The sequence below is a fragment of the Lacerta agilis genome, chromosome 1, assembly GCF_009819535.1.
Source record: "Lacerta agilis isolate rLacAgi1 chromosome 1, rLacAgi1.pri, whole genome shotgun sequence".
In the NCBI taxonomy this organism is placed as follows: domain Eukaryota; kingdom Metazoa; phylum Chordata; class Lepidosauria; order Squamata; family Lacertidae; genus Lacerta; species Lacerta agilis.
This window is the reverse complement of record NC_046312.1, coordinates 25,965,924-25,991,106: the sequence shown is the minus strand read 5'-3', so window position 1 is coordinate 25,991,106 and position 25,183 is coordinate 25,965,924. Positions and strand designations below refer to the sequence as shown.

At 41.3% G+C, this 25,183-nt stretch overlaps 1 protein-coding gene across 5 annotated transcripts in view; it reads right to left on the bottom strand.

Moving 5' to 3' along the window:
• The window catches only part of CEP128 (centrosomal protein 128), a 178,141-nt gene that overhangs the window by 84,490 nt on the left and 68,468 nt on the right, over positions 1-25,183 (bottom strand). For all 5 annotated transcript variants that reach the window (XM_033141773.1, XM_033141762.1, XM_033141778.1 and 2 more), the window contains 3 exons: positions 21,260-21,436; positions 19,470-19,529; positions 16,671-16,863 (listed from right to left, as the gene is read on the bottom strand). In XM_033141773.1, coding sequence (XP_032997664.1) covers positions 16,671-16,863; positions 19,470-19,529; positions 21,260-21,436 — 430 coding nt within the window. The remainder of the gene's footprint in view (positions 1-16,670; positions 16,864-19,469; positions 19,530-21,259; positions 21,437-25,183) is intronic.

The following is a 25,183-nucleotide window of genomic DNA, read 5'->3' as shown; positions in this document are numbered from 1 at the left end:
CAAACCTTAAACAAAACACACAGGTTCCTGGGATAAGCAGAGAGCAGAAGAGAAACGTGGTGGGTTTTGAATACTGCAAAGCCAGGATTTACCGTATTTTTTGCTCCATAAGACGCACTTTTTTCCTCCTAAAAAGTAAGGGGAAATGTCTGTGCGTCTTATGGAGCGAATGCATGGTCCCTGGAGCCAAGTTGCCCAGGGGGGAAAGGCAGATCCTGCTTTTTCTGTTGTAGAAAGAGCTAAAGGCTAACAAGAGGGGAAGAGAGTGTTGAAAGGAACCCGCTCAACAGCTGATTGCAGGAGATCGGGGAGGGAGATAAGGGAGCTAGCTCCCTTCCTGCCCCGCCCAGGCCCTTTGCACAGCCCTTTGGGAGGGCTGAGGATCCTGGGAAATTGAGTTTTTCAGCCATTTGAGGCTCTCTGTTACTTTTCCTCTTGCTTTCTATTACTGGCTGGTGCTTACTGGTTTGCTTTCTTCTTGCTTCCTATTACCTACTGGTGCTTACTGGTTTGTACTGGTTTGCTTTCCTCTTGCTTTCTATTACTTGCTGGTGCTTACTGGTCTGTACTGGTTTCTACTGGTGCTTACTGGTTTCTACAGGTTCGCTTTCCTCTTGCTTCCTATTAGTTGCTGGTGCGTACTGGTTTGTACTGGTGCTTACTGGTCTGTACTGGTTTGTACTGGTGCTTACTGGTTTGTACTGGTTTGCTTTCCTCTTGCTTCCTATTAGTTGCTGGTGCGTACTGGTTTGTACTGGTGCTTACTGGTCTGTACTGGTTTGTACTGGTGCTTACTGGTTTGTACTGGTTTGCTTTCCTCTTGCTTCCTATTACCTGCTGGTGCTTACTGGTTTGTACTGGTGCTTACTGGTTTGTACTGGTTTGCTTTCCTCTTGCTTCCTATTACCTGCTGGTGCGTACTGGTCTGTACTGGTTTGTACTGGTGCTTACTGGTTTGTAAGCAATGCTTTTCCCCCTTTGCAAAAGCTGCACAAATCTGAACTGATCCTCAAAAAGCAGGGCTTTTCCCTTTGCAAAAAAAGCTGCAAAACTTTGAGCTGATTCTCAAAAAAAAAACATGTGTTTTAGAGGAGGAAAACCAGAAAATTATTTTTTCCCTGGTTTCCTCCTGTAAAAACGAGGTGCGCCCTATGGTCCGAAGCGTCCTATGGAGCGAAAAATACGGTAGGTTTGGATAGCAACTAGGTAAAAGACTTGATTGAACAATGCTCAGTCACTGTGGGCTTTTCTCTTTCTTTAGACATTTGGGTATATGCACTGGAAATTTTATCTGTTGAGGACAGGGAGCACGCTTGTCCTGTCTCATCTGAGAGAGGTCTTGGGGAGAGCAAATATATTGGTCAACGGGAGCTACCACCTTCCAAATGTTCTGGGGTGCCCTCTAGAATCAGGGGAGAACAAACAGGTATACTGTTTCTAAGGAGTTCTTTGCTTGTTTGTTTTGAGTGTCTGATAAACTTGAGATGTTCGAGACAGCTGAAGGATACCTTCCACTTTCAAGCACCCCCCCCAAAAAAAAATCTACGCCTACCCAAATTGATCTCTCTCTTTTGAAGGATCTAATCAGTTTAAAACAAAAACACAGAGGTTTAAAAAGAGTGGCTTATCCTAGGAAATAACTACATTAATGGTCCAGCCTCCTTTTTTAATTTAAGAAAGTCACTACTATCCAACAAACAGAAGCAAGGAAAGCAAAAATGGTATGAAATTAGTGTACTCTGATGTTCTTTTGCTAGTCAAAATCCCTCCTTTTTCAGATAGGATGCACCATTCGTTTTATTTTTGTTGTGCTCGTTTGAATGTTTCATTATCTAGCATATACAGCTGTGTAAGAAGCTGGCACTCCTGCAAACAGCATATCTGATTTGATATATTAATTATCAGCTAAGTAAGGTGTGCTTTAATGATAGAATCCAACAACCCATTTGCCACAATATTTATGCTTGTTGTCTTTATTGCTTTTCTTATCTCCGTGATAGACCACAGCTTGAATCTCCTGGCACCTCTTTGTTCTGAGTTTTCAGTCCCAGTGGATGGCCACTTCCATAAGAAAGCACAATCAAATGCTACCTCTACCTCTCTCCCTTGACTTCATGCTCTCAGTTTCTTCTTCACCCCCCTCCCGTCTATTTCACCTGTATATTGTTCTATCTGTGGCATGATTTTCTCACTGCACCAGCTGCAGGTGCTCATTGTACATCGTCTTCATAGCATCATGAGAATTTGCTCCTCACGCCTCTGATTCAATATCCAGGCGAGGGAAAATTAAAGAAAAACACAGAACCAAGGAATAAAGAGAGAGACCCAGTATTTTATTCTACTGCAATAAAGTGGAACCTTGGTTCCCTAACTTAATCCGTTCCGGGAGTCTGTTCAATTCCCAAAACAGTTCAGGAGCCAGGACGCGGCTTCCAGGGTGTGGCTTCCTGCAGCCAATCAGAAGCTGTGCCAGGCCTTTGGCTTCCAAAGAATGTTTGAAAACCAGAACAATTACTTCCGGGTTTTGTTCATTCGGGAGCTGGAACGTTCCGCTCCCAAAGCGTTCAGGAGCCAAGGTTCCACTGTAGAGGCAGAGCTTAACTCAATCTGGGTGTTCTAGCCGAACTTCCAGTCAATCCAAGAGTCTACCCTGAGCAGAATTCGAGGGCAGACTACCGTATATAGGCATAGTACACAAATAGTCGTAAAACATAAAAACATTTTCAAAACTTAAACATTCTCAGAATATAAAACATCAGTATGCATTAAGAAAGGTCACAGGTCATGGGATAGATAACACGTATGACATCTTTCTGCCTCCCAGCTTCCTCCTTTATTACCTAGGCCAGGGGTGGCCAACTTCCAAGAGACTGTGATCTACTCACAGAGTTAAAAACTGGCAGTGATCTTTTTTTAGTAAGGAGGAAGGCCCATTGGGGGGGGGGGGTTCAGGTCAAAGTTGTTGAGTTTTTTTCAGGGAGGAGGTAAAATGTTGAACTTTTTTTAGGGGAGCCACAGTTGTTCAGCTTCTTTGGGGGGAGCCAGTGATCTACCAGTGATCTATCGCAGACGTCCAGTGATCTACCGGTAGATCACGATCTACCTGTTGGACATGCCTGACCTAGGCCATTTGCCCAATTGGTATCGGATGTCCATGTTACCATGACAACTAGCTCATGATCAGTCACTTTCCTCCATCTATCTCTCAGGAAGCTTCAAGGGTTTCTGAGGAACACCCTGGTGTGAATTCATGAGAGGCCTGGAACAACATCCTGGAGGCCATTTGAGCCATCTGTTTATGCCACCCCAAGCATTCCTAGGGATAGATTAGCCTTGTTTATGGGACAGAAGAAGAGGAGTTTGGATTTGATATCCCGCTTTTCACTACCTGAAGGAGTCTCAAAGTGGCTAACATTCTCCTTTCCCTTCCTCCCCCACAACAAACACTCTGTGAGGTGAGTGGGGCTGAGAGACTTCAAAGAAGTGTGACTAGCCCAAGGTCACCCAGCAGCTGCATGTGGAGCAGCGGAGACACAAACCCGATTCCCCAGATTACGAGTCCACCGCTCTTAACCACTACACACCACACAGAGCATAGGGGTTGTAAAATGCAGGCTCCTAGAAAAGACACAGAGAGCAGAGCTTTTCTCGTCATGCATTCTATCTAAGAGGTTAAATGGAATTAAAACAACATATTTAAAACATCTAAAATCAAAGTATACTCAAAGTATACACCTGAGGCTTCCAATTCTTATATCAATAGGCCTTTGACCTCATCAGCCAAAAAGGACTCTTCACAGTGTCCAACAAGATATGATGCCCACTTGAGTTCCACAAGAGGATCGTGTCCTTCCACGAGAACATGCACTGCACCACCCAGTGCGATGGTTCAGCTGCAGCAAGCACTGTAACTCTCCAACAGTTTGACCTCACCCGCAAAGGCACACTCTTCCATTGTTCCCCAAGACAGACAGATGCCAGCAACAACAGTTCTATCCAATTACACAGGTGTGCCTTCTACATCTATGCTTTCGTGTTTCTCTCCTTTGAATATTGGCCAAGAGCTCATAAATGAAAGCTTATGCCAAGAACAAACTTAGTTGGTCTCTAAGGTGCTACTGAAGAATTTTTTTATTTTTATTTTATTTTTTATTTATTTCGACAGCGTCAGACCAACACGGCTATCTACCTGAATCTGCTCATAAACTGTTTCTCAGATGCACCACAGATGAACGCCCATCCCACTTTGCCTGGTACAATATGTCCCAAAGGATGCTTCCACCTCATGGTTATTAAACTTATTCGAGGTGGCTCAGGGGATTCAGATGAAGCATTTCTTAGGGGGAAATGCAGTTCTATTGAAAAAAAAATCTCCACAACTCAAAATTATGGGAAATTGTGATATTCTGTTATGAGATAACACTAGTATTGGTTATAACTGGACCTGGAGAACATTATTTTCCTGTTAGTTTAATCTTTCACCCAGACTTGAATCACTTTTGCTAAATTACCCTCTCATTCAGGGTTATCCGTAGCAGCTTTTCTACATTATCTGTGCCGAGTAAGAACTCCAGCTGCAAGGAAATTTTGTGGGAGGTTTTAACCTCGAAGAGAGTTGGTCACTCTTTATTTACAGGTTCTGCTGGAGCTGCCTAACATACGTTAACATACATGCAAGCATGGACAAGCAACTTTTATAATTTTATTTGCAAAATAAGATTTACCGGTACTTAACCAACTTTTCAAAATAAGGAAAATTCTGCCAGAATAACACTCTTGCTTCAGGTTTTTGTTCTTTTGTTCTTTTTCTTTTTCTTTTTCTTTTTTTTGCAGTCACCCACCTTCCTCAACTATTTCCACAGCTCGGTGTACACCATCAATTCAGATATTGTGTGCATGTGTGTACTTTGTATGCTTAGTGCATATTGTACACATACAAATGGTTATATGGTGAATGCACTCCTTTACACTGCAAATTCTTCATTACTCTCAAAACCACTCATTCTTTATTGATTCTTATTTGAAAGATTGTGAGCCCTCTAGTGACAGGTATCCATACTGCCCATAATTGGTTGAAACCACTAAAATCTGTTGGGACAAATTATAACACAATGTTTATTGTTGCTCATTTTATTCTACAGTAAAGTTCATAGGGATCTGAATATTAATATTCCTTATTATATTTTTTAAAAAATCCCCAGTTTTGGTCAGGGAGGGTGGGGTATAAATAAATTTGTTGTTGTTGTTGTTGTTATCCAGTGCAATTCATTCACGTTTGCACAAAAGAAGAAAGCTTACATTACACAGGGGATTCAAACACTCGCCACATTTTGTGTCACCTTGAGGTGTGGAGTTCATTGCTATCCAAGTACTAACAAGCACAACACATTTAATGATGTTTGGAATAGATGCCATGATGAAAGAGCTTAAGACATTACACCTTGGGCAGTGTTCAGAAAGTGGTGGTGGGGGATGAGTGTTCAGACCCCTGGGCTCTCACTTGTGGGGTGCCTCAGGGTTCCGTCCTCTCCCCCATGATTTTTTAATATCTATATGAAGCCGCTGGGAGAGATCATCAGGGGATTGGGGCTGGGTGTTCATCAATATGCAGATGACACCCAGCTCTACCTCTCGTTTAAATCAGAACCAGTGAAGGCAATGAAGGTCCTGTGTGAGTGTCTGGAGGCGGTTGGAGGATGGATGGCAGCTAACAGATTGAGGTTGAATCCTGACAAGACAGAAGTACTGTTTTTGGGAGACAGGGGGCGGGTGGGTGCTGTTTTTGGGAGACAGGGGGCGGGTGGGATTCCCTGGTCCTGAATGAAGTAACTGTGCCCCTGAAGGACCAGGTGCGCAGCCTGGGAGTCATTTTGGACTCACAGCTGTCCATGGAGGGGCAGGTTAATTCTGTGTCCAGGGCGGCTGTCTACCAGCTCCATCTGGTACGCAGGCTGAGACTCTACCTGCCCGTGGACTGTCTCGCCAGAGTGGTGCATGCTCTGGTTATCTCCCGCTTGGATTACTCCAATGCACTCTACGTGGGGCTACCTTTGAAGGTGACCCGGAAACTACAACTAATCCAGAATGCGGCAGCTAGGCTGGTGACTGGGAGTGGCCGCCGGGGCCACATAACACCGGTCCTGAGAGATCTACATTGGCTTCCAGTACGTTTCCAAGCACAATTCAAAGTGTTGGTGCTGACCTTTAAAGCCCTAAACGGCCTCGGTCCTGTATACCTGAAGGAGCGTCTCCACCCCCATCGTTCAGCCCAGACACTGAGATCCAGCGCCAAGGGCCTTCTGGCGGTTCCCTCATTGCGGCAGGTGAGGTTACAGGGAACCAGACAGAGGGCCTTTTCTGTAGTGGCGCCCTCCCTGTGGAACACCCTTCCATCATATGTCAAGGAAATAAGCAGCTATCCTATTTTTAAGAGACATCTGAAGGCAGCCCCGTTTAGGGACGTTTTTTAATATCTAATGCTGTATTGTTTTAACATTGATTTGGGAGCTGCCCAGAGTGGCTGAGGAAGCTCAGCCAGATGGGCAGGGTACAAATAAATTATTGTTGTTGTTGTTGTTGTTGTTGTTGTTTTTCTATATTCCGTAGGTACACTTGCTCTCCCAAAAAATCTGCAAGATTCTTCTATTCTCTCAACTTCTATGCAACACCAGGTTACAATTTTACAGGACATGTAATGCACTCTATTCTTGAGCTATGGCCCTTCCCCAAATAGTCTACTAAAGTTCAGAGGGGGGGAATAGAGGGCCACGTGAGAAAGAGTTTAATATAAGGGGGGTGGGGACACAGCATTAAGCAAGGTACTCAAAAGCAGACTTATTTCACTGAAAAGACAATAAAGGCAGGAAATAAGAGGCTAAGTCAGTTGGACATTTTTATGGAGGGATGGAGAATGGGGGGTCCAGTGACAGAGTCAAGATCAATTTAATAAAGGAGCATGAGTCAAGCGGTATTTATGGCCTGTCTACCATTAGCCTACAATAGTATTCTCAAAACTGACTAAAGACGAGAGGTTCTGATTTATCTCAAAATCCCCAGCAGATATTTGTGAAAGCAAAAACACCACATGGTGTTTAAGACGATGGAAGAATGGTCAATTTATACAAAAGCTTTTGAAAAATAAGTTTTGTGTGCAGCTGCTTCAGCCTGAGGATAGAGATATCCAATTCTGGTTATGTCAGACATCAAAGGTACACACACATATATTTGCATGAAGCAAATCACAGCTGATTGTTTGCCAGAATACACATAATTTAAGTATTCTTAGTGAAACAACGGGGAAAAATCCTTCTCTCTAAAAATATGCAAAGATACTTAATCCACACCCGGGGGCCAGGGGGTTGTCAAAAGAGAAATCCACGAGTTACACATGCACGCATGCACCCCCCCCCCCAAAAAAATGTTGTCAGGCAGCTTATTCTTTGATTACAGAATTTCTCTGTTCTAGAAAAAACAAAAAAAACAATTTGAAGGAATAACGGTATCCACTGAAGCAACTGCAATGGGGGAGGAAATGGAAAAGGAATACCCACTTGAAAACTACCGCGATCATGTAAGAAATTCAAACCCTCATTTACTGTTGGAAATTAATTTCCTGCAATTTAAAATAAGATAACAGAAACACTTTGTACGCAATCTGTAAAAAAAAGGGGGGGGCAAGAAAAGATGTTTGAGATAATCACAGTAAAAGGTAAAGAAATCTTCCACCTTGGAAATCTCTCTGAAGCAAGGGAAAATACACCAAAAAGTCACCAAAACAATGACACCCCAGAGTTGTGATCTTGTAGAATTGGTAGGAGGAAAGGGAGCGGGGAGCTGAAGCAATGGCTGGCTCAGGCAATCTGAGGTCGAATCCCAAACTACTGACTATTGCCCAGTTAGCAGGCGTGATCTGGGTATGTCAGAAAGTCCAACTTAGTTCTCTGCTATGCATACACAGCAGCACTTAAGAGCAGCCCTGCTGGGTGAAATCAAATGCTATCAAGTCCACACAGTGAGCAGTTAGGAGTCACCACTGGCCTCTAGGAAGCCCACAAACCAGACATGAAGGCAATGGCCCTCGTGCGTCAGATGCTGGAGGTAGCATACAGTTACCATGAACAGTAGCCACTGATAGCCTCACCATTTCATTAATTTGTCTAATCCCTTTTAAAGTAAACGATGTTGCAGGCTATCAACAAACCCTGTGGCAGAGAAGTTTGTACTCCACGTGAGGCAGGAGGCTGCCTCAGCAGGGCACTGAAGAATACACCAAAGCACAGCACAAATCTCTTAATTGAAGTGCACGCTGGCTCCCATTAACCAAGCACCACAGAGCCCTCAGGAAACTGAGCCATAGAGCAAGTGAATTGAACACTCTGGGCATGCACAGAATCGTCTTTTATCCATTCATTTTGATCTGGAAGGTCAGGGAACACTCTGCCCAGCCATGATGGGTGCAGCTGATAGGTGTTTTAAACCATGATCCCTAGCTAACAGGACCAGTGGTCAGGGATGATGGGAATTGTAGTCCCAAAACATCTGAAGAGCCGATGCTTGTTTTAAACTAAAACATCTAAAGCCGTGGTTCCCAATTAGCCAAGTACTGCAGACCTCCTGTTTTTCAAAAGCCAAGCCATGGACCCCCTACTTTTGAAAACGTTGATATTTCTATGGTAGTTTTTGTTATGTGAATGGTGCCACGGACTTCCTGGATGGATTATGGAAACCCCCTGGGCTCCACAGTTCACCAGTTAGGAACCAATGAGGCAATACCAGATTGGGAAAGGCTACTTAAAAGACAGCCACCCATAACTTTAATGTCAACTTTAAAAACTAAACAAAACTGCATTCCCCATAGATATCATTTCATTTCATTCTCTTCTATTCTTTAATCTCTCACTTTTTTATTCTTCTGAAAAATAATTCAAGTAGGTCTGCAGCTATTCCTGCTAATTGTGTACCATACTGCAACATATAGTATACACCAGTGACTTAGCATTATCCAGCAAATGGGTGAGTAATATAACATTTGTTACAGCAGTATGCACAATTAGCAGGAATAATTCCTCGCTATTTGCTATTTAAGTGAACAACATTCATCAGAGCTCAGAGTTGTGTTGTTGGGTAAGTTATATGTGAATAATGAGTGCAACCCCAATTAGATAGGCTCTGGATTTAACCTTAAACTACTTAATATTCTTGTCAAAACTGATGCAAATTGTACTCCAAATAAAACTATTCCTTTTCCTACTTTGATTGCAAATTTAAAGAACAGCAACTTTCTTAGATACTCCCTTCAATACTGTTACAGGCCCAAAGCACAAAAACAACAGAGGGGAGTTTAAGATTCCCGACTTCCTGGTGAATGCTTTGGCAATAATTACTTTTTCAAGATAGTCACCACTGCAAGAGATTCCAATAACACACATATATACCTATGACAATTATTTTTCTAAGGGAGGTTGTGACTTTGCAAAAGAGTGAAATTCTTCTGATTATTTGAATGTTTCACATTAATTTCTTCAAGGATCACAAACAGACTTATAAATCAGTATTTTTCAATCCAGAAAGTCTCTCTCTCTCTCTCTCTCTCTCTCTCTCTCTCTCTCTCTGTGTGTGTGTGTGTGTGTGAGAGAGAGAGAGAGAGAGAGAGAGAGAGAGAGAGAGAAGACGCATGTGTGAAATCTGAATTGGTGCAGAAGTGATGCTCTTGATCTGCTGCCCACAATGAGAGGATGTGAAGCTTCTTTCCTTCCCTCCTCTCACACTAATTCTGCTCTCTACAATTTACTGTATCCTGTTTATGTACTTATTTTCATTTATTGTATTTCTATTCTTCCATTCATCCAAGGACCACAGGACAATTTACCATATAAAAACACAAAACACATAACATAGTAACAAACAATAACCCCCACAAACACAGTTTAAAAGACCATAGATTGTTTAATTAGCCAAAGGTCTGTGGAAAAAAAAATGTTTTGCCCAGCACCCAAAGATATGTAACAAAGGTGCCAGGCAAGCCTCCCTGAGGAGAGCATTCCACAAGTGGGGAGCCACCACAGAAAAGGCTCGTTCTTGTGTTGCCACACTCCAGACCTCTCATGGAGGGGGCACACAAAGGGCTTCCGATGATGATCACTGGGTCCAGGCCGGTTCATACGGAGAAAGGCATTGAGGTGTTGCAGGCCTTAGCTGTTTAAGGCTTTATAGGTCAAAACCAGTGCTTTGAATTGGGCCCAGAAACTAATTGGCAGCCAGTGCAGTTGGGCCAGGATTGGTGTTGTATTCTACGGCATATCATATACTTCAGCAAAAGTCATGATGCATGCTTACCAGATTTGTCCTCATAATTATAACCTTGATTATGAGGAATCCCAATACTGTTAACCACATTTAGCACCAATGGCAATGAAAGCAAACCATGAAGAGAAGAGGAAGTTTTCTGGTGAAAAAGCAGGAAGAAGGAAGCTTGTGGGTGGGCCTTTGCAAACTCTTGCTCATGGTTAAAGAGATCTAGAACGTTACATCTGCACAGGGATGAGGCTGACAGACAAACATTGCCCCTCTCTAATCCATTCAGAATCCTCTTTAGAGAATTTTGATGCACAGAACTTTTAACTGGCATAATTCATATATGTACAATAAAGCAAAATATCTGCAATACAGATAAAAAGAATCTATAAGATATTCCCTCCTTTAATTCATGAGGGAGAAGGTAAACAGAGCAAAATTATGCCACAGAAATCTTTTTGTATGCAAGGCTGTCTACAGTAATCCAATTAATGAATTAGCGGAGATCAAAGGGCAAGGGATTTTCATTGCTCTTATCAAGTGAATATTTACTGTTTTTATTACATTTCGTTGATGTTTCCTTTTGTAGAATTGGTTTTAAACACTGGTTAATTTAGAAGATTAGCTTTCTTTTAATCTTAGGGTTTCTTTAAAAAACAAAAGTTTTAGTTTAATATAAAACTAATTGTCAATTACACTTCAAGGATGCTCAGTCCAGTTATGAAAGATTTAATGATTCAAAGAGTGTGCTCGGATGATACAAATATTTCTCCTCCCTTACGCAATTTAGAAAAACTAAGAACAAAATCCATGCAAAAATAATTGTCTTTAATGAACATCAGCTTATGCTGTAAAGAAAAATATAACATCTAATGCTTCGGATACTCCATAATTATGAAGTTTAAATGAGGCAGCTGCATACATTAGCAGAAGCTAAGAACTAAAATAATGGACAGTAGCAATCACTTTTATAATAGAAGGAAAATAACAGAACTCCCCATGTACAAGATTAGGACTAAGTATTCATAATGTGACATTGTGAAAGGCCTTATCTACAGAATCTGGCAACTAATAAAGACTGCAAAATTAGCAACAAAACAGTACTGATACATGTATCTGAAATTTCATGTGCTTTAAAAACTATTTTTTTTGCATTTAAATTAGGAGGAAATTGTTCTATACAGTGGTGGACAAGCCCTCCTCCCTGGCTTAAGTCAGAATGGACTCAGGGAAAACACTTAAAACAACAACAACAACAACAACAACAACAACATTGCATTACTTCACACACATTTGCAAAGCTTTATCTGAGTTGGACCTCCAGCCTCTCTGGACGAGGAGTGAGGAACCTCCTTCGGACTAAGTCAGTGCTGATGGGAGGGAGGCTGGAGGGGGCCCAGGGATCCAAAACAGATGGGGCAATGGAAAGAGGAGTAGGGGGAAAGCCCTCTGCAAGTGAGCAGTACAAGTGAGCAGTACAAACCTCAGCCAATAGCAATTTGCCCAAACCTTGGCAACCAACTAAGCCGGGGGTTAAAGAGGGAAGGTGGCAAAAAGAGAGGAAAAGAAATGGGCATCCCCTCCCCATTTTGATTCTGGCAGCGACTACCGGTATGTCTGGCTTCAGCCCATCCACTGCCAGGATACGGCCCCTGGCAGATTACCCTGAGGGAATGCGGCCCTAAAGAGAAAGAAGGTTCCCACTCCCTTCTATAGACCATATGCACTATCATCCAGCGCAATGGAAACACAATGCAAAGTGTGGAGGTATGTAATCAACTTTGTATCATTTGCAGACTAAAAGCAACAATCAGACTGAATACCAATCATATTCACTGGACTGGTTTCTGTACCAGATATGGGGGAATAAGCAAACACCGGCAATTTATGCTACCATTTTCACAAACATTCTCCTGCATCCTAGTTAAAGGTATGTCTGAATCTGAAAATGTTGAAGACTGTTTATTTGACTCAGTGGTTGAAGTCATTTAAATGTCTTAAATCAATGATTTAATCAATGATTTAAATCAATCATAAAGCAACCACTTAAGCAAAACTACATGAATTCTAACCTTTGAAATCAGGCCTGTCTCCAGATCTAGTTATTTGCTCACTAAATCATGTTCCTATTTTCCACTTTCATGTCTTTTTTCATCTCTCTCCGAAAACTATCAGTCTCCAGCGTAAGAAAATCAGTGACATTTGGATCTCATAAAGTCTTAAAAGATTTACAAAGATGTGTGCAAATACTGCTGATTGGATTACCATTTCTTTCTAGTAACAAAATGTTAACAGGAAAAAAATTGTAACCACCCAAGCATCTTGATGCCACTGTGAGAATGAGACAGCTAAATGATACATACTGTATGGGTGACTCAGAAAGGAGAAATAAAACTAAAACATCCAAAAATGCTAGGACACAAATCTACTCATTGTTCTTGGCACCATCTCATCCTCAATGGATTTTATGTCTCCCCCCCCCCCGCCCCCAGTATTTTTTTTTCAATACTGTATTGATATGCATAGTTGCAAAATGAACTGAGATTCTTCTGGGAGTTTAAATGATAGTGGGTGTGACTGTTTCCAATTCCAAAATACTTTTTATGTTTCTGAGTTACACTCCCAATTGCTTTTCTTCTTAGCTGAGCATAAACACTGCCTCTCTAGATGAGAATTATAACTTTTCCATTGTTGTTTTGATGGAAGGCGATACATTAATTCCCTAAATTAGAAGTGGGGAGCGTTTGGCCCTCCAAATGTTGTTGGGCTCAATCTCCCATCAGCCCCAGCCAGTGTAGTCAATAGTTAAAAATGATGGGAGCTGGAATCCAATAGCATCAGGAGGCTTATAGATTCCCTAGTCAGAATTTGCCCCACAGCACTGACACTTAACGAAAGTGGTAGAGGTGGGAAAACATGAATACAGGCATCCTCCCACTTACGTGGGGGTTACGTTCCGGGCCCCCGCATGCCTAAGTGAAATCGCGTAAAGTGCAGAGCACCCTCTAAACGTTATTTCCGCTGCTCCCTCTTCAATGCACACCAAAAGGACTGTATCCAAAGATATCCGCAACTAGGATTGAAGCTCTGGGGCTGGCAGGAGGATGGAGGGCGCATGGGAAAGCGGTGGCTGCACCACCCCACACATCAGTTGTTAGGCAGGGAGGTTGAGCAACCTAAACAAAGCCCCGCTACGCCTCTGGAAGACAAAAGACTACGTATGCAGCAACTGCAGCAATAATTCTCTTAGCCCCAAAAATGGAAACAACAAGAAGTACCAACGAAAGAAGAGTGGCAGATGAAGATGATGGACTTTGCAGAACTGGCAAAACTGACAGGAAAAATCCGAAACCAGCAAGATCAAGTATTCAAAAAAGAGTGGAGTAAATTTATACGATATCTGAAAGATTATTGTAAGCAATTAACATCAATAGCAGGGTTGTCTGAAGATTTGCAATGAGAAATTCTCTACCTTTCTGTATTTATTTAAATCTTGAGTTATTTTGTAATGTGTGTAATTAGAATTGGAAAACGTACGAAATGCAATGATATAAAGGTTATTTTTGAAAGCCATGAGGTGAGAGGGAAGGAAGTTGACAGGCTCTAAAGAGCCAGGGACGTACACGGTCAGACATGAGTTGATCGTGCATAATGGGGGGACACCTGTATATTGATGTAATACCTACCACAATATAAATTATTCTAGTCTTTAGGCAAGGAGAGGCAAGTAGCCATTTTCTGAAGCAACTGCATGTTTACTGTCACAGCGTATATGGTCCTAAAGATCCCCGTTGAATATACATATGGTAGCAAACCCAAGTTTACTGCTCTAGTATGGGAGAAATTCCTGACAGTCCTGGTTAGTGACCAACCTATGTTTTCTTATCAGCTCTAGTTTGTCTCATCCCCCCTCCCAAATATCAAACCTTTCCAGGAATGGGAGATACTAGATACATGGTGTCTGGGGCAGCTGCTATACATTTACCATAACATCTAGTGTGGCCATTTACCAAGTGTATGTGCACATTTGCTTGTTTACCTGCGGATGCAATGAGTGAATTTAATGAAGGAAGATGTGTTTTCACTTAAAACCTCTTTGGTGTACATCTGACAAGATGCAATAGAGTGAAGCACCCTTCAGACACATCAAAAATGCACAATCTGTTCAAGAACCCGACTTCACTCTTCTTCAAAACCAGGGAAAAGCAGTATGCTTGTGAAACATATGGTTATGGAAGATAAAAGGGAAAGTGGTGGAATAAGCAGAACTACAAAAGAGTTAGCAATGAGAAAAGTAACAAGATCCCATGGGGACATTTCTGTTGAATGTGTATGCAAATACAGAAAACGCAACACTGAGAATATGAGAAGCCACATCTATATTTTAGAAGCCTGCAGAAAAACAAGGCAAAAAGGCGGTGTTAATAGATTGTGCTGGGTAATAAGGCATTTAGATAACGAGATCCCTAGCTTTGTTTCAGTTCTAAGAATTGACAGTACTAAATGCCTGTTTCCCCAAAAGCAAAACAGAAAGTGAAAAATAAATTCTGGGGCTCCCTTCTTCACCCTATATATAGCTGATCACAACTCATTTTAATTAGCACAAAGCTTGCTTTCGGGGGGGCAGGGGGAATTAACTTGCTCTGGATAACAGATATCATTCACAGATAAATTTCATCATTAGGAATCGTAAAGAGATTTCAGGCCATCTCCTGACATTTACCATATTTACACGTGTGTGTGTGTGTGTGTGTGTGTGTGTGTGTTTTCTCCATGTCCTTTGGGTTAAATGAGATAAACAACTCTTTGTGTGTCATTCAAGTGGGAGAAGCACTTCTTAAAGTAAGGAAAAGTGATAAGCATGTTCTGAACTCAAAAGGAACAAACTTTTGAAAATGCTGTTTTCTACTCTCATCTAATATCTGCGTCAATCCAGGTCACAGTATGCCTCCAACATTGCAACTGGAAAACTAGCTATTTCACTTCTTGTCTATTTTATAAATCCCCATGTTGCCCAGGTATTTTAATATTCTGAAACACAGCTCTTTGCAAAGCAGTAATTGCAACTTGCTAAGAGATCACAAAGCAAAAATGTAAAAATTGCATTATCAACTTGAATGCTCTCCAACAGCAGAACCACCCAACTTCAAGTGGCTGTTGAAGTGCTGCACCAGCATCTTGTGTTAGTTTGGGGCAGAAAGAGGCCCAAAAATCTTAAAGTGAATCCCAGCAAGACAGAGGTTTTGTGGATCTGCAGTTCCCACATCTGGGAATTGGCACTGTGTTCTTAATTGTGTAGTGCCTCCCATAAAACCCAGGTTCACAACTTGGGGATGACTCATGATCCTAAATTATCGCTGGAGACTCAGGTGTCTTTAGTGATGAAGCACAGCAATGGCCAGCTCCAGCTCATCTACCAGCTATTCTTGAACCAGGACAGCTTGGCTTCAGTTACCCATGAACTAATAGCCTCCAACATGTATTACTGAAATGCACTCTACATGGGCCTGCCCTTGAATGAGCTGGAAACAGCAGCTGGTGCAGAATGCCATTTTTTTTTTTAATGGGCAGTGAGGGAGGATCACATTACACCCTAATCTTCAAATCTCTGCAGTGGTGGTCTGTGAATTTCTGAGCCCCAAACAACTTGTACCAGGCAGAACTCCTTCTCCTTCTCCAGGAGCTCCCTATTACGACCTGCTGGGAATGCCCTAGCTTCTGCTAGGTGGGCAACAGCATGAAGAAAAGCATTTTTGGAAGTGGTCCCCTCCCTAATGAATATTTGGTTGGCCTCATTTAGGAACGAACTAAAAAACCTTTATTTAACTAACCTTCTTACTAACACTGCTACCTTTTGTTTGTTAAAGTTTTGTGTTTTTTTATTGTTGTTGTGCTATATGAGCAGCTGCTCTGTGCTCCCACTGGGAGGAAAGGGAGGATGTAAGTATGAGGAAATAAATAAATATTACCATGAATCCAGGGATGCTGCTGAAAAGGTCATTCTCTCACAACATTCAGCCCTTCCTATCCATAACATGCAGTTCAACAAAATCTTGTGCTTTAACATCACTGCATTGTGTATTTTCCCACCCTTGCTCCACATCATTGGCTGATGCTGGCAAAGTGTGTGCGTGTGCGTTTGGAGAAAATGTGCAGAGTAATGGCATCAGAACATGAAAGAAATTGTGCTATATGTCATAAACAGTAAGGGAGGAAGTTGACATGAGGCTGCCATTTTCAGCACCATGTTCCTGATAACTTGTATCTCTGCACTGCAGAACTGGAATGTTTACTACCTGTTAGATAAATCAGGGTTGAACTGACCTAGGAAATTAAAAAGAATTTTGTTTTTAATGAATACGGCCTGTCAAGCTCACCTTTCCTCTCGTGGTAAACTTCATCCAGGAGTTGTTCCTGCTTTTCTAATTGACCTATGAGGTTTTGGTGCTCAGACTCTTTGCTCAAGGTCAGGTGTTTCAATTGCTCTCGGTTCTGCAGCAGTTGACGCCGAAGCTTCTTTTCCTTGGTCTCTCTCTCCTTCACTTCTTCGCACAACCACTGAAGTTTTGTCTAGAAGAAAATGGATTTGCATAATACTTAACAAGAAAAGGCCTTTGCTGCAGTGTTCCTCAGCTGCACTTCCACGGCAAAGCTTTGCCAAACTCAAAATGCAATAGGCTAAAAGAAGCTTTTCCAGTTTAAAGTCCTCTGTTGTAACTGGTCCCTTCCAACTTTACAATTCTGATTCCTACCCCCATCATTTTTCTGTCTCCCCTCCCCTCACACTTCATTTAAATTTTCATCAGTTTTGGTTCATATCTTCTCAAGTGAGATGTATTTATTGGCCGGGTGGGATTCACAGCCCTACTGCAGGTTTGCCAGGGCAGTTTACAAACCCCAATATATGCTTTATCCAAGTTTGGCAAATTCTATTTCCTCACAAGTCCTGAGGCTAAGGGCAGATTTCAAAATGTAATAAAATGGCTGAAAGCTGACAGATTCTATAATCCATCAAGGCGAATCTGTACACAGATTCAGCTTTCTTGATTCTTTCCTGTATGTAGAAGTATGCTGTAAAAAGATACATCCTGCATTTGGAGATGCGTCCTGGCACTACTGCATCAAAAGGTGACCACTGCAGTCAGCTCTGACCAAACCAATTACTGAGTTAAGATATTTGCATTTTGCCAGCTTGTGTAACACATATTAAAACTACAGCACTGACAACAATACAAATAGCTACAAAACTATTAAAACAACACAGGAGTCAATAAATAAGTTAACAGTAAGATGGGGGTGGGGAAACAGAGGACCTTTTGAAATAAATAAGTTTCACATCCCCTATGATGGAGATGGAAGTACAGCTCTGAATCTGACAAAAGAACCACTTTTAGGCAAGGGGTGTTTGAGGAATTCGTTCTTTGAAAATTCCAGTACAAACTAACATGACCTGCACCTTCCAGACTTATATGTGGACTGGAATGTAGTTAACCTTTGAACTTCTCTGATTTTTATTATTCAGCTATCAGTTCAAAATGTGTATTTCATGATAAAATACATTTAGAAATGTGCACTTTAATAGAAAATATGCTATTTGATTCTATTTATGTTGCACCCAAGTTTCATATATATTCATTCATATGTCCTTTTGTCCCGTTGCTCCACTACTACGCAGTTAAAAAAAATCTGCACAATAATTCTAACTTATATTTAAACAATTAAGCAAAGGTTTAAAACAAACTGTGGCTTAGTGTGACATGTGAACAAGGACTTTTATGCTATATTGAGCATAAAGAATGAACAATATACTGATAACTGTTTTCTGGGTGGATATCTATGCAAGTAGATCAGTAATGGCACAAATAAAGGTGGTACAGATCATAATTCCATGAAAATTACCCCGAATCCTTAATTTCTTCAGTCTGTATATGAGAGTAAATACCTCAGTAAGGGCTAGCACTTGTTTGCCTTGCCATTTCATTCATCTTCTATTTGTCATTCACGTACTCCCAAAATTAAAATGCTGGGAGCATGTCAAAGTCCAGGATCTAAAGAATACTTTGAAGAATATGGAAGTGCTTCCTCAAAATCACTCAACCCCCACCCCCAACCAGATGCAGCTCCTCGTGCTTAATGGGAGGTAGCACCCAAATTTCCTTGAGATTCAGGAGCAGTTTCTAAGCGGCTACAGGGAGCTGCTTCAGTAAGTCAATGCCTTTGAGCTCATCTGTAAATGCAAGGAACTCAGGAGATGAAAGAGCAAGTGAGTAAAGCCATATTTCTTGCAAACCAATTATTAAGGCTGTTTGGTTTTTGGGTGCAAATGTGAAGAACTACGGTATCTCCAAAGGCCCTTTCATTTCAAGACTCACCTACTAATAACTAAAAAGAACTCAACTGGCAGATTTATGAATCAATTACTACATGTCCTCTGAAAGGTCTTCTTGATACTTGCGCCTAGGATTTCAGCATCAACAATCTGAATAGTGATTCGGTTTCCTCTACAGCCATTGTCCTCCGATTCAAACTCTTATCTCCAGTATTTATAGCAATATTCACTCCTGGCCCATGTGCATTACAAACTAGCCCATCAATAACTTCAGGCAATCTTGCTAGCAAACAAATGCAATTTCGCCCAAGTCAGACGGTCAACTTTCCTCCCCTCATTGTGACCCTAATATACTATGGGGATAGGTCTTGTCTCGTGAAGCAGCAAATAAAGTCTTTCAGCTCATGAGAAATTTAAGACGATTAAAACAGTGTTTTTCAACCTTTTTTGGGCAAAGGCACACTTGTTTCATGAAAAAAATCATGAGGCACACCACCATTAGAAAATGTTAAAAAAATTAACTCTGTGCCTATATTGACTATATATAAAGTAATTCTCTTGAATTTTTCAATTTTTCCCACGGCGCACCAGGCAACATCTCGCGGCACACTAGTGTGCCACGGAACAGTGGTTGAAAAACACTGGATTAAAAGATACATGCTAAAAGTTGCTTACAAAGTTACCAAAGGGAAAAGCAATAGCAGAAGCTACCAATCATTGGTTTGGTCTTTTAAGCCAACACAACGTAAATGTAAGAAAGATGCATTCTGTCCATTGTGCCCTAAACACATTAGGGATTGAGAAATGTAGCTAAATCTTAGCCTAATTGTTAAAAAGCAGTATTTACCTTTGTTTCTGCCAGCCATCGATGAGGGTCATTCTGTACTCCAGGTGTAAGTGATATTGCCTAAATCATATTTAAAAATGAACAAAATGAACAAACACTGGTACATTAATACACAAGGCTAGGTAAAAATGCCAATTAAAATGCCAATTTTAGTCTAAGTAATTCTTCAATAGGTCCGAGCAACTTATTTCTGTAGCATGCCTAACTGTCGGGTATAGTAGGACATCTCCCAGAAAGAGAGACTTTTTTTTTTTTTGCAACCTGAGGAAAGGCAGGGGAGAGATTATTTATTTATTTTACACAAAAACTGTAAGAACAGAAACCTCAATTTAACTGTCTGTAACAATATAATTATTTTTATTGTTTGTTTGTTTGTTTGTTTGTGCATGTCTTTGTAGCAGTTTATTATTGTCATTGTGGTGATGGTGATATCATCTTGTTGTTGATTAGATTTGTCACTTTTGTTCCCCTGATGAATAATATTTCAAGTTATGTAAAAGAATAAAATAGAAAGGGCAGCTTTTAAACTACCCCTGAAAGGGTTAAGAAAAAGTTAATAATATACTGCTATAAATAGGTTTTTATGAGGTTTCCATGTCATGCTTCAGAAAAGGGGGGGGGGGATTGTACCCAGTGCATGTGTAATAAGAATTTAAAAAAACCTGGTATACTTTTGGCTTGTGTGCATGCTTATTTTGGTTTTTTAATAGTCATTAAATATAAATTTTGATGATTTGTGCTCAATTAAGTTCCACTCAAAGTAGCCCACGGAATTAATGAACCTATTTTTCACATCAATTAATTTAAATTGGTCTACTCTAAGTATGACTAGCATTTGCTTCATGATCTGCTAAAGCAGCATGGCTACATTATGTGTGTCTAGGGTTGGGAGGCATCATCTTTCTTAAGAGCACAAACTGCTTGACACAAAAAGGAAATCACACACAGCACAAATGGGCCAGGGCTATTGGACCCTATTTCAACATACAAATATCATTTAGAAAGGAAAACAGTGAGGTGACTAATGTAAGAGCAGCAAACTATGTTTTTCTATGTGCATTAGGTCCCACCCTATTCTTTTGATTGTACATGTTTCAAACTGAATTGAATTTTGTGTTCTGAATCGCTGTAACACGCCCTGGGACCTTGTAGAAACAATAGCAATAATAACAGCCACAGTCTGTCAGAGAGGCTATGCAACACTGGTCAGGAGCAATAGGCTGCCATTTGTTACAGGGACCCACTACTAACCTAAAACATGCACTTCTCTTAATGGCATGGCTTACACACACAGCAGATAAGATAGTAAAACTGTTCCAGGGCTGTATTGGTTTATAGCACAGATGGGAAGATCACATGAGCAAATGCTCAACTACACATTAAGATTCCTGTATATAGAAAATTAGATGTCAGGAAGAATTCTTGTCAGCCTAAGCTTTTCTTTGATGTGCCAGCTTTATATGTAAAGGGTTGTTTTTTTTCATTCAACCGTGCAATCCTTGACCTGCAGTCTTAAATTTTACTACCTCCTCTACCGTTTGCATGAGCTAGGCTTAATAAAGCTGATGGTATCGGCCAACAAGTTAGATACAAATGAATTATTGAGACATATTTCTAAAATAGCAATTGCATTTTTTTAAAGGCAGGAGATTATCAAGCGCAACTCCTAATCTTCTGTTTCATAAAACATCTACACCAAGAGTAAGTTTAACAAGCAGCCATGAATAAAATGTTATGTCCATGTAATTAACAAGATTAAAATCTAAGGCCAACTGAAAACTCATAGTTACTGTGAATTTCTCCACTGAATCCCTTGCGAGGACTTCACAAGCTGCATCAATTTCACTTCCTATCATAGAGAGGATGGATTCCTGTTCATTTTGCAGGCTTCGCAGTTGATCATGAAGCTGTAATCTGTCTTCCTCTATCCTTCTTAAGTGATCATCTTCACCCAAGGTCCTTTTATTCTAAAGCAAAAAATAATATCATATGAAGTAAAAGTTCTTCTGTCAGTTAATATCTGAACTTTCAAAAACAGTGAGAAAGCATAACCCACAAGCACATCTATGCTTCTGGGGACGGTGGAGGGAAATCAGTGCTGTGCAATTGTCATAAGGAGAAACTGAACATACTGTGGCCCAAATAGCCTACAACTGATGGGATGTGTCCTTTTGCTGGAATTGCATTTGGTAGCGAAAAATTTGACCAAGAAGGGGTGTGAGAGAAAAGTGCAGGGGAGAATACTTTGTAAGCTGCCACATTGACAAGTCGAAGTCAAACGTTCAGCAGAGTTGCTCTGTCCACACTACAGTCAAACCCCAAGGAGCTGTCAGATTGACTTCATTTAAAACTGCATACCAAAAGAACAGTTCAAGCATCCAAACTCCTGCTGCAGCTTTCCGGACTGCAAGTCAGAGACATGTAGAAACAGAAGTAGGAATAACTTGTGTGATGATTCCCATTGGAAAATATGTACAACTTTCCTTGTATGCATGGATCTGAGAAAATGGTATTTCAAAATGAAAAGCAGGCCTTATGCTCCTATATTACATTGGATTTTCAACACTTATTGACACTCCCCCCCAGCATTTTAGAATTTGAAATCAGACCCCACTGCATCCCTAGATCAAGGAGACAATCTGATCTGGTTTCAGACTGGCCTGAATTAAGTCAGCCTGTTTCCTAAATTGTTTAGCAAATAGCTTGGCCTAAGCAGAACAAAGTCAACTAAAGTCTGGGGGATCTCTCCCATCATAAACGGCGGCTAAAGGTTAAGACCTATAAACTAAACAGAAGATACATGGAGGCATTGAGAGATGGATGAGACTTAGACACATTGATTCAGATTTCAACATTTTATCCCAGGCTTTTGGGGAATAGGAAGGTGAATTGGGCATGTGTATTTCTATTACTGCTACTGCATTTATTTCTAACTGAATTTGTTAATCCCCCCCTGCAGCTTTAATCTTACTGTTTAATTTTTGGTTTGACCCTGTATATTTCTTCCCTTGGACCTATGGTCGAAAAGGGCAGATTATAAATACTACCGGTAAGGTAAGGAAAAAAGGTAAAGGACCCCTGGACAGTTACGTCCAGTCAAAGGCAACTATGGGCTGCAGCGCTCATCTCGCTTCAGGCCAAGGGAGCTGGCCTTTGTCCACAGACAGCTTTCCAGGTCATGTGACCAGCATGACTAAACTGCTACTGGCGCATGGAGGACCGTCACGAGTGCCAGAGTGCACAGAAATGCCGTTTACCTTCCCGCCACAGCGGTACCTATTTATCTACTTGCACTGGTACACTGGTTGACAGAAGATAGGACAGAGCAATAGGAGCTCACCCCATCATGCAGATTCAAACGGCTGACCTTCTAACTAGTAGAAATAATAATAATAATAATAATAATAATAATAATAATAATAATAATAATATCTGGGTTGCTGAAAATGGATGAAAACATGAAAACAAGGATTTCACTGCCACCAATGAAGGCCTTAATCCATTATTTGTGGGCGACTACAGCCAAACAGAGTCCTAGAACCCTATAATTTTAGGCCAAGTATGCTACCAGCAAACACCGGCCTAGTTAATTAAAGACCCCACACTCACCAACATACATACACAACAAAGGCAGAGGGGTGTATTCCTCCAGGAGGTCGGGACCTTTCCACTTCAACCACTGTACAGTATTTATTATGTTAGTGGATCAGAGTTAAGCTGGCATTTGAGTGCTAAGGAAAGTTGAGCCAAAGTGGAAAACACAACATCAGGGAATAAATGAGTTGGAAAAGAGCCAGCATCACTTAGGCAGCCTCAGTCAGAAGCAGTAGCACGCAGGGAGAACAGGATGGGAGCTTTTATTGTAGCAGCTTGGTTTGCCTTTATTTCTTTCAGAGTTGGCAAGGGGAGTCGCAGTTGTTGGTCTTCTTTGTAAATTCTTCCATCTAGCAAATAAGCAGAACCTAGAGAGCAAATCCTGCCTAACATCTGAAGATTTATCCAAAAGCAAAATGATTTAATTTTACACTTCATTGCTGAGGTTTGCTCTCAATTGACATCTTTCATCTGAGATGACAACTGCCCGAACCACACGACGGCTTAGTTTAAAGCGTCAGCAAAATGTTAACAAAGCAACCCTATTCCTGAAATATAGAACTGCAGCAGCAGCACCAGTGCAAGGGGGAATAATCAGGGCCATCATTTGGGACATGATGGGGGAAGGAGTGGAGCTCATTCAGAATCCTATCCTTTGGTCTGTCTTCAGTGCCATTTTCTGCACCTGCATTATAACTGTGTATTTTGCCTACGAAAGGGGGGGGGGACGAAATTATTGGGTCAAAGCTCTGCCCTCAAAAGTTACACAGGACGACACAATTCCAAGTAATTCAGCAGTCAGTCACAGCACATTATCAGCAACATATAAGCCTCAGCTAAGAACACGGACAACACCACCCTGCGGCCATATCCGCAGAACCAGGAATAGGCTATGTGATCAGGGACAGTGATAGGGAACCTTGAAGAAAAGAAGCATTTTGCACAAACAATTAATAGCCAAGGTCAACAATGAAGGAGAAACAAAGATAAGGAAAACAAGGGATTCGGGGCCGCCCACTGGCACAGCAAGGATCCTCCTCTCCTTTGTTTTTTTCCCCACCTTAGTTGGTCATTAGAAGAACTTGTAACTAAGAATTTGTACCAGAGTTTGCTTGTTTCCGACTCCCTCCTAAATGTTTTTCTCTTTTACGTTGCCTTTTTAGATTGTAGGCCCGAGAGCAGAGACGGTAGTGATTTCTAATCCGCCCTGGAAACCATTTTGGCTGTAGAAAAGGGCAAAGGGATCTGTCAGTGAACAGAGAAGACGGGCCTGCTGCAGAGCAGGTCCCAGCCCCCCCGTCCCCCATCCCCAGTAATAAATGAATCTAAACAAACCAAGTTGCACAACCCTTCAGTTACACATTTTGCTATCCCAAGCCAAATTGCTACTTATCTCGAGTTAGTAAATGTCCCAAAACAAAGCCACATGTCTGGTGACTGAGGATGAGTACTTAAGTCTGTTTCCTTGGATCACTTTTTTATGTGAAAAACACCATGGTCCATTTTTACTCCAGTAGTTTCCACTGGCTGGGACAACAACAAAGCACCCCAATGGCAAAGATTAATAGAGTTCTTGGGATATTTTGTTGCCCAGGCTCTTTCCCGCCCCCCCAAAAGAGAACTTTGTATGATTATTTCAACCTGCTTTCCTGCTCACTTTTTGTTGGGGAGGGCATAACAGGTTATATTGGCTGTGAGGGGTGGGGAAGCAAGCACAGGAATCAAGTGATTTCTTGGGATATTTTACATCCCAGACACTTTTAGTTTACAGCAGGAAAACTGTAAATGGTGTGAGGCTAAAATATGGAAACACAGTTTCTTGTGCAGGTGACAATACCCTAGCAAAGAAACATTGTGGTGTAGGTGTGCTTCTGTGTAAAGTCTGCAGCGAAATGCACGCAAGGAAATTAATTTTTTTTAAAAGCCTCAATTCTGGCCATACATTATAAAGAAACAGAGCACTATCACCACCAATACTGCTTCAGTTTTGAAAGCAGGGAAGTAATTGGCAGTTACAACAAGACAGTCTACGAACAGCTTCATTGAAGGAATTTTATTAGGCACTCTAGATCAGGGAAGCCATTTGACTACAGACCAGAGGAGCTCACACTGTCTGGGAA